The 9,619-nt window shown below is 38.1% G+C and overlaps 1 protein-coding gene across 1 annotated transcript in view; it reads left to right on the top strand.

The window, feature by feature from the left end:
- Positions 1-374: 374 nt before the first annotated feature.
- mcoln2 (mucolipin TRP cation channel 2) overlaps positions 375-9,619 on the top strand; it is a gene marked incomplete at its 5' end in the record, with an annotated part of 18,862 nt that continues 9,617 nt past the window's right edge. The window contains 11 exons of the mRNA XM_079244756.1: positions 375-418; positions 1,071-1,224; positions 1,527-1,700; positions 2,805-2,961; positions 3,082-3,160; positions 3,256-3,352; positions 3,459-3,558; positions 3,807-3,919; positions 4,177-4,326; positions 8,443-8,544; positions 8,816-8,938. Coding sequence (XP_079100882.1) covers positions 375-418; positions 1,071-1,224; positions 1,527-1,700; positions 2,805-2,961; positions 3,082-3,160; positions 3,256-3,352; positions 3,459-3,558; positions 3,807-3,919; positions 4,177-4,326; positions 8,443-8,544; positions 8,816-8,938 — 1,293 coding nt within the window. The remainder of the gene's footprint in view (positions 419-1,070; positions 1,225-1,526; positions 1,701-2,804; positions 2,962-3,081; positions 3,161-3,255; positions 3,353-3,458; positions 3,559-3,806; positions 3,920-4,176; positions 4,327-8,442; positions 8,545-8,815; positions 8,939-9,619) is intronic.

Genomic DNA, 9,619 nt, shown 5'->3' with positions numbered 1-9,619 from the left:
TCCATCTCACAATTCTGATGCATTCTAGTGCTGATAAAATACTGTGTGAATTTAGAAATAAAACAAGAAATTTTTATTATTTTATTTTTGCACTATAAATATTTCAAATTTTAAAGAGTTAAATTTTTATATTTTCTCCTTTCTTATCTTAAACGTCACATTTTTTCTGCGTCACCTTCTTCACGCCACAGATTGCCCTCGCGCTGCAGATTACGCACCTGAGCGCCTTTTGAAACTCTCTTCCTGATTGGCTGACTGGAAGCTGCGTGGTCACTCACAAAGTTCAGTTGAAGAGAGTCTACGCGTGAAGTGTCTCCCTAAGCCAGTCATACCCTCATAAGATTAAATGGTGTTTTCCCCGTGGGTTATCAGTCATGGAGTTATTGGTTCGTTATCTGGACAGAAGCAATTCCATTAGGTAAGAGGGTTTAAATCCACACTTGAGCCTCGTGCAGGACTTTAAAAAAAATCTTCCAGTTATGATAAATGATGTTGCCTCGACGTGTATACCACCTAAACACCTTGGGTTCAACTATCAAAACCAGAAACAAACTGACAAGAACGATGTTCTTGATTAAAAACGACAATCCCAGCTATTTTTTGTTTTAATTTTTTAGTTGATAGTTTATTTTGTGACAGGACCAAGGCTGTGAAGGGTGATGTTTAATAAAACTCAAGAGGTTAAAATGTTGCATGAGGGGATTTGCAGTGGATTTGTTATTGACAAAGTAGAAAAATATTGAACATAACTTACTTGGCTAACCTTGGACTTGAACCTAGACACCCACAGTAGTCAGCACATAGAGTCCTTCACCAATCTGGTGCTCAGGCAAACAATCATTAGTCATGAAAAAAACGATTTCTCAGGCTTTCACTTCTCCATTTCTCACATTGAGAGTGAGGTATTGCAACATTTTCAAGCCAAAGAAACAAAGTTGGGAAAATCAAAAAAACAAACGAATGTAAACTGTTTAGTGTTTTTATCTTAGGAGTCTGCAGTGCTGAAAGTTAGCACAGACATAGGTTGCAGTTTGCAATGTTCTCCTTCATGTTTGTCTTTTTTTCTTCAGTTCTATTCTGACCCAAGATGTCATCAAAGAGGAGACCCTCAGAGATGATCTGAAGTATTACTTCATGAGCCCATGTGAGAAGTACAGGACCCGACGACACATACCATGGAAAATGGGAGTCCAGATTCTGAAGATTATCATGATTACTACACAAGTATGTACAATGGATAAACTGTAAAAGAGGAAAGTTCTGGAAACAAGCTGGAAAATGCTTCCAGGAACAGTTTGTCCAAGGCATGGAGCCAAATGCAGTAAACTCAAATGACTTGTGTCAAATGTTGACAACATCTGATGTCTGTTTGGATTTTTGAGATCACACTCTGACATCCAAAGTCCAATTTAACTGAAATTATCTTAAAATAATGAAATACATGCTTGTAAACTTTAATCTCCGCTCCTTAATCAATTTGGTTGCACTTATAAGATGTATTTACATTCACTCCTGTTACTTCACAGCTTGTCCTGTTTGGTCTGAACAACCAGCTGGTGGTTGCCTATAAGGAGGAAAACACTATGGCCCTGAAAAACCTTTTCCTGAAGGACTACAGTGGCATGGATGAGGATGACTACAGTGTAGCTGTATACACCCAGCAAGCCTTCTATGATAGTTTGTTTTATGTCCTGGAACAGGTGAGCTCAGCCAGTGTAGTGGCCTCTTTGCCTCATTGGCCATTGTTGTTAATTGGCCATTGGCCTCTTTGCTTGACTGTCAGCATGGCAATGCAAAATCCACCTAGCCAAATTTCATGTAACTTAGCATCTTTAAAGATGCAGTGTCTCAGGAATTGTACAAGGAGAAGTTGTTACAAATTAAGTAATTGTGCAAAACTTCATCGGCTGTTGGATTAATTTACTTTGAGTGAGGTGTGCTGCTGGAACAGGGACACACTAAAAACCTGCAGGTCTGCAGCCTTTGTAAGACTGAATTGACCATTTTATCAAAATCTCTAAAGATCCAGTCTAAAATACATCTTACATGAAAATTGTATGTAAGCTATATGATCCATGTTTTCAGTGAGGACCAGGTGTAGATTTCTCTTGTTCGTAATGATCGAGTTCAGAAAGATGAAGTGCTGTAAGAGGCATACAAACATACATACTGCAAGTCTAAGACAGTCTAAAACCAGGTGCTTCAGTCATTGTCAGGTTTAGTGAACTCTTTCCTCTTTCCTCATGACTGAGTGTTGAAATCGTTCACATCTCTATAACAAAAAAAGCTAGTTTTCTTTGGCATAACGTGAGAATTGTTTACATGTATTAAGATAATTTGAGTTATTCTGTTAGGCTTTATACATGAGAATTCAATTTGGGAGGTCATTGTAGAAAATTACAGCTTTTTGGTCATCTTATTACAATAGTCTTTGTATAATTTACAGATATTTTGATATATTTACCTTTGAGAATTATCATATAGATTATGATTTAATAATTTTGCTGTTATCGATTTAATGAGGGCAAAACATGACCATGTTTCCTGGTTTGTATTTAAACATTGTACCCAGTTTGTATGTAGAACATCACAAATATGGTCTCTTGAGGAATTAGGTTACACACAAATGAGGATGAATAATGAATATCTAAAACTTGGGCACCGTCACAGTCCTTTGCGTAGGGCAATTTTTTTTAATGCTAGAGCTCTGTGTAAATATGTGATATGACTCTTGTCAGCATCTCTATGCTATCTAAATTACCCTGGAACAATGGGCATTCACCTGAAACCTCTGGAATTTACAGTACAGTCAATTGGGCCAGCTCTCAGTCGGCCCAATCAGTTATGCAGAGAATGAAGATGGTAAGCTGCAGCCTCTCATCATCTGTAAAGAGTACTACAAGAGAGGCAGCTTGAACCCCTCAGATGAAGCTTTTGACATTGATGCAGAGCTGGAGACAGGTAAGATTATGTTTATATCTCATTCTCTTCCTCTTTTGTTTCAAAGCAACGGAAGATATAAATTAAAAAAAACGTGCCTTTCTCTATTTTGTTTTTTCAACAAACCCTCCATTTTGTCAGTCTGTATGTTACATGATCCAAAGACTACAAGCCAGTGGAAAACCCAGAATGCATCATTTTTTGAGCTGGACTTTTACAGGTATACAATGCCCTCTACATGTAATGCTAACTCACAGATTTGCTTTGCTCATAAAAATCACATTTTTACATAACTTGTTTTATTTTTATGTCCAGGCTTGTTGACCTCAAGATAACCTTCCAGCTGAGGGGAATTAACCTGCAGACCGTTAGCTCTCGAGAGTTACCCGACTGCTACTCCTTCTACATCACGGTATACATTTCCTGTTTTTAAAAATTACATGTGAGTGTGAAAACTGAACTGAGCAGGCGGTATCCAGATGAATACTGATATTTTTATCTTTTTTTTTTTTCCCCAGATCACATTTGATAACAAGTGTCACAGTGGAAAAGTGAAAATATTTCTGGACATAGATTCTGAAAGCAGTGCATGTCGGGGCTGGAAGATATCTGGGACAGGTAACATGTTGTCTGACTTCAAGCGGGGAGGGCATTAAGTCATGAATAAACAAATGAATAGGGGAAAATGGTAAAATGTTTGAGTGCTGTTTAGTTTCAGTGTCCCACCCTCCCAGTTCGTAACTGGAGGTTTTACTTTTGATACTGACTGTTAGGAAGGCGTTTTCTTGTCCTGTACCAGCAGTGTGAGGGAGTTTCATAAGAAATAAACTCTCTAACACTTGGGCATTCACTCTTGTCCTTTTCAGCTCAGAAGAACACACACTATCTACTAGTGTTTGATGGCTTTGTCATTCTGGTTTGCATCACATCAGCAGCATTGTGCACGCGCTCGATCATATTGGCTGTCAGGCTACTTCAGGTCAGCCACTGCTTTCACTGCACAGTGTAATTCTTCGTTCATTCTGCTTTAGAAAAAAAAAACTTTTGGAATTTTTTGTAGTCATTTTTTTGAAAGAAAATTGCCCAAGATTAATGTCTGACCTCATTTAAACTGACTCATTGCTTTGACTGCAAACCGTTACAGAGGGTTTGCACACATGACAATGAAACAATTTCACATTTAATCTGTATTGTAGGTATTTTCAAGGGATTAATTTTGAATTTACATCATTGTAGAGATTTTCACGATTCTTTCATGAGCACTACAATCGTAAAGTGTGTGAGGATGACCACAGGGAGTTTCTCAATGGCTGGTATGTGCTGGTCATCGTCAGCGACATCTTGGCCATAATTGGATCTATACTGAAGATGGAAATACAAGCAAAGGTAAGCCTGGTAGTCCAGTTGGCTTGATGTCACCTGTATGCCTCATTCAAACAACTTTGAAAAGAAAAAAAATGTAGAAAAAACTCTTCACGTTGAGGTATTTCTGTTTTAATGAGCTGCAAACCGAGACCCTTGTTACCTTCTTATGGAGATGTGGTCATATTAACTCAGAGCCACCTTTACCAGCATGATAACCCTTTCATCCTTCATTGCTGATTTGAGTCTTTGAGTTTTATTTTTTTATCACAATCTTTTGAATGAGGGGAGGATCTAATAAATGGGTTGTGGATAAAATGCAAACATTGTGGACTTGTCACTGTGACTGGATATAATCTTTTTTTTAATTGTCTGTTGCACCTCTATTCAAAACAAATGTTATGATGTATTTACGAAGATCTGAAACTACGAGATAATTAATCATGCTTCAATCTATGTTTTTATTCCATGTACTTCAAAGCTATCTGACCTGTTTTTCAATATTCAATTAGAGCCTAAACCCCTGCTGGCCTTTAGAAAGAACGCTGGTTTAACACAAGATGTCCATCTTGTGTCATCACCTAGTCTCCATAAAGTCTGTATGTGGTAGCTGATGATGACTAATGGAGATATTTGTACTTATAAATGTGTAATAGACTACATCTTCAACATTTGACTTTACATCCAGTTATTCATTAAGGAACTGTGTGATAAGCTGTGAACTACAGCTGCTAAAGTATCTTTAGTGCTTGAACTTTGGAACCAAATTACTCAATAGATGTTGTTTATATCCATGGACAGAGGTAGACTACTTCTGTCATGTAATCCACACTTTCTTCTGTCTTTTCAAGCTTTCATGAGTAATTCCTCTCCAGCCAGTCTGAAGACCTTTCAAAGTTTTGTTAGCAGTTTTTTTTTTTTTTAAATTAATTTGTTTAGTTGACTTTTTGTATCTGAGCATCTGGTTTCTTTACAAGCCACTTAACAATGGCATATGAATGATTTAAAGCATACAAAAGCCTCCAAACTAAGGGCTGAGAAAGAAAAAGTAACACTATATTTGCCATTGATAGCAGCTTGTCACAAAGACATAATTTATTTCCAATTTTTTGTTGCATTGATTTGTTACTCCTGCTCAGATTGATCAACATGCTGATACTATAACAGCTTCAATGCGTACAACCTTGGATAATGTTGCTCCCCTAAAGAAGAAGAAATTAGGTAAGATTATGAAGGCTCCCTGGTTTAATTCCCAGCTTCGAGCTCTAAAACAGGCATCAAGGCGTTTGGAAAACAGATGGCGTTCATCAGGACTAGAGGAGTCTCACTTAACCTGGAAAGAAAGTTTAAGCGTATACAAAAAAGCCTTACGTATGGCAAGAACAGCTTATTATTCATCATTGATAGAGGAAAACAAAAACAACCCTCGGTTTCTTTTCAGCACTGTAGCTAGGCTTACTAGGAGCCGGAGCGCTGTGGAGCCATGTATTCCTTTCTCACTTAGCTGTGATGATTTCATGTATTTTTTCAGGAATAAAATTGACACTATTAGAGATCAAATTCACAATACTCTTCCTTCTACCTATAATGTTGAGCCTGTTGTGGTCTCCGAAGCATCCTTAGAACCAGGATCTGACTTGTGTCTAAATAGTTTCTGTCCTGTCCAACCCTCTGAATTAACTAAAATAATAGCTTCATCTAAACCATCCACCTGTATCTTAGACCCTCTCCCAACGAGCCTCTTTAAGGACATTTTCCCTTTAATTAATACATCACTACTAAATCTTATCAATATGTCTTTAGTGACAGGATATGTACCACAATCATTTAAAACTGCTGTAATCAAGCCTTTACTTAAAAAGCAATCTCTGGATCCAGAGGTGATAGCAAATTATAGACCTATATCTAACCTCCCGTTTATGTCCAAAATTCTGGAGAAAATAGTTTCAGCTCAGCTACATGCCCACCTGAGCAGAAATAATTTATGCGAGGAGTTTCAGTCAGGATTTAGAGCTCATCATAGTACTGAGACAGCATTGGTGAAAGTTACTAATGACCTTCTTATGGCCTCAGACAAAGGACTTGTGTCCGTACTTATCTTGCTTGATCTTAGTGCTGCATTTGATACAGTCGATCATAACATTCTGTTACAAAGACTAGAACAGGTGATTGGAATTACAGGTACAGCGTTAAGCTGGTTTAAATCATATTTATCTGATAGACTTCAGTTTGTTCATGTAAATGACAAGTCCTCCTCCCAAACTACAGTAAGTCCTCAAGGTTCTGTACTTGGACCAATACTCTTCATGCTATATATGCTCCCTTTAGGCAAAATTATTAGACAGCATGGAATAAACTTCCATTGTTATGCAGATGATACTCAACTATACTTATCCTTTAAACCAGATGAAACAAATCAGCCCAATAGGCTACAAAATTGTCTCATAGACATAAAGACTTGGATGTCTAGAAATTTTCTCCTCTTAAACTCAGATAAGACCGAAGTAATTCTCGTTGGATCTGAAAAACTCAGAGCTAAATTTTCCGGTTTTGCAATGAACCTGGATGGCATTACTTTAGCTTCCAGTGCTACAGTGAGAAACCTTGGAGTAATATTTGACCCTGACCTGTCCTTTGGCCCACATATTAAGCAGGTTACTAAAACAGCCTTCTTTCATTTACGTAATATAGCCAAAAATTAGGGACATTCTGTCTCAGAGTGATGCAGAAAAACTGGTTCACGCTTTTGTTACTTCGAGACTAGATTACTGTAACTCTCTATTACTGGGCTGTCCTAAATATGCCCTGAAAAGCCTTCAGCTGATCCAGAATTCTGCAGCCAGAGTCCTGACCAGAACCAGCATGAGAGATCATATTTCTTCAGTTTTAGCCTCTCTTCATTGGCTGCCTGTTGAATCTAGAATAGAATTTAAAATCCTTCTCCTTACATATAAAGCTCTCCACAACCAGGCACCACTATATATCAAAGACCTCATTGTTCCTTATATACCAAGCAGAGTACTTCGTTCGCAGACTGCAGGCTTACTTGTGGTTCCTAGAGTCTCAAAGAGCCGAGCAGGAGGCAGAGCATTTGGTTATCAGGCCCCTCTCTTATGGAATAAGCTCCCAGTTAGTGTTAGGGAAGCAGACACCCTCCCCACCTTTAAGACTAGGCTGAAGACTTATCTTTTTGATAAGTCCTATAGCTAGGGATGGTTAGCATCCCTTAGTTATGCTGCTATAGGTTTAGACTGCTGAGGGACATTTCCTGATACACTGAGCGTCTTCTTTTTCTCTTTATCTCTTTCTTTTACCCCCCCCCCCCCCATAACAGTGTTGCATCATTAACATGTATGTCTCCTGTCTCAGCAGGTCTCCCTGGCCGGGAGTAGCAGTTCCTGTTGTCTGTTGTCTTTCTGTCCTCTTCCCCCCACACAGCAGAGGCAGATGGCTGCCTGTCCTAAGCCGGGTTCTGCCGGAGGTTTCCTTCCTGTTAAAAGGGAGTTTTTTCCTTCCCACTGTTGCCAGTGTGCTTGCTCAGGATGGGAGATTGAGTTGGACTCAACTCAATCTGTTGGTTTCATTATATAGGCTGTTATGAATTGGCCTTCATTATGTTTTCCCCTCTGTCTGTAAAGCGTCTTGAGATGGCATTGCCGTGATTTGACGCTATATAAATAAAGTTGAATTGAATTGAAAAAATGACAAACGTAAAAGTTTTAATGACAGAAAATAGGACAGCAACAACATCATTTTCAAAGAGCTGTCAGCTAAAACATGGCTTACCTCAGTTTGGTATGCCATATGTCTTTAAAAAGATTGAAGAAACTGATAATGTAGAAGACAAAAGAAGTGTAGGTCTAGAAAACTGTATGTGGCAGATGAACAATATCTACAAGTAGCGTCTTAAACCAGGATCTGAGAGTTTATCTGCTGGCCTGTTCAAGCACAAAGTCAGAAATCAGTGCAGTTGGTTGAAATTGTTGCCATATAGAATAAAATGACGATAAGAATGTTTTAGTTTGTAGGTCGGACGCACTTCGAAATAACTTTTTCACAACATATTCAACTTCAGGGAGATTTCATTTCCTGATGATGCTGCACCTGAATCATTTAAAATTTTCTCCATCTCTATTGTAGAGTCTGACAAGTTATGATGTGTGCAGTATCTTCCTGGGGACGTCTACATTAATGGTGTGGGTCGGCGTGATCAGGTATCTGGGATACTTCCAGAAATACAATGTGAGTATTTTTATCTTTTGGTCTTTTGGCTGTATGGGCCTCAGTATAGATACCAGAGCTATTAAAATATGTGTTAAAACTTGTGGATTTATAGCTTAAATTTGCAAAAGAAATCTCAAAGAGATTAATCAAATAAAAATGTGTATTATCCATAAGAGATATCAGAAGAACTGAGCTTTCTAAATATTCTAAGATATGATCTTATCTTATGGTCTTTCATCATTTCCTCTATGCTTTAGAAGACCTAATGCCTATCCATTTATGTGCTTAGGTACTGATTTTAACAATGAAAGCAGCTTTCCCTAAAGTCCTGCGTTTCTGCTGCTGTGCTGGCATGATCTACCTCGGTTACACATTCTGTGGCTGGATCGTACTGGGGCCATACCATGAGAAGGTAGGTGTAATGGGTGTAATCACAGTAATCACAGCAGAGACAGTGGGGGAACTGTCATGCATTTTAGAATGAATGAATGCCTTTTTTTTTTTTGCTTGAATAAAAAAACTAAACAGCATTTCTATTTAATAACCCAACCCCCCCCCCCCCCCCAAAAAAAAAAAAAAAAGGAATTCAAATTTCAAGAAAAAAAACAGCTTTGTGCAGTCTAAGATTATTTAAGGAGGTCATATTACAAAAACTTCCTGTCTTGCAGATGTAGTTTAACTGCTTGGCAACTATAGTAATTAGGGTTACAATCCAGTCTTAAGAAAAGGAAAGTGGTTCATGTGTACACCCAGGATCTTGAGTCAACCTTCATTGGTTTACAATAACTGTTGAGCTGTCAGTTTTGCTTTGTCCACCAGGAAATGGTCTTATGGTCCAGGAAATTACATTATTCTACTGTCATTTGTGCAGCATGAACTTGTTCATTGAGAGACGTGCTACCGTTTTATGATTATATGCTTGCAAATAAAACTACCTTGAGTCATGATCCTGCAGTTCTGTGGGCAACTACGTGGTTTCTAAATTAGGATTTACAGAAGCTTATCTTATTAAGATAGGAAGTTTTATATAATGTGTTTGTGTTCTGTTTCCAGTTGTTGGGATCCTGACGTTAATGTGGACATTTAGTTTCTT

The sequence above is a fragment of the Telmatherina bonti genome (genome assembly GCF_933228915.1).
Source record: "Telmatherina bonti genome assembly, chromosome: 8".
Taxonomy (NCBI): Eukaryota; Metazoa; Chordata; class Actinopteri; order Atheriniformes; family Telmatherinidae; genus Telmatherina; species Telmatherina bonti.
Note: the sequence above shows the minus strand (reverse complement) of the source record. Positions and strands in the feature narration are given on the sequence as shown.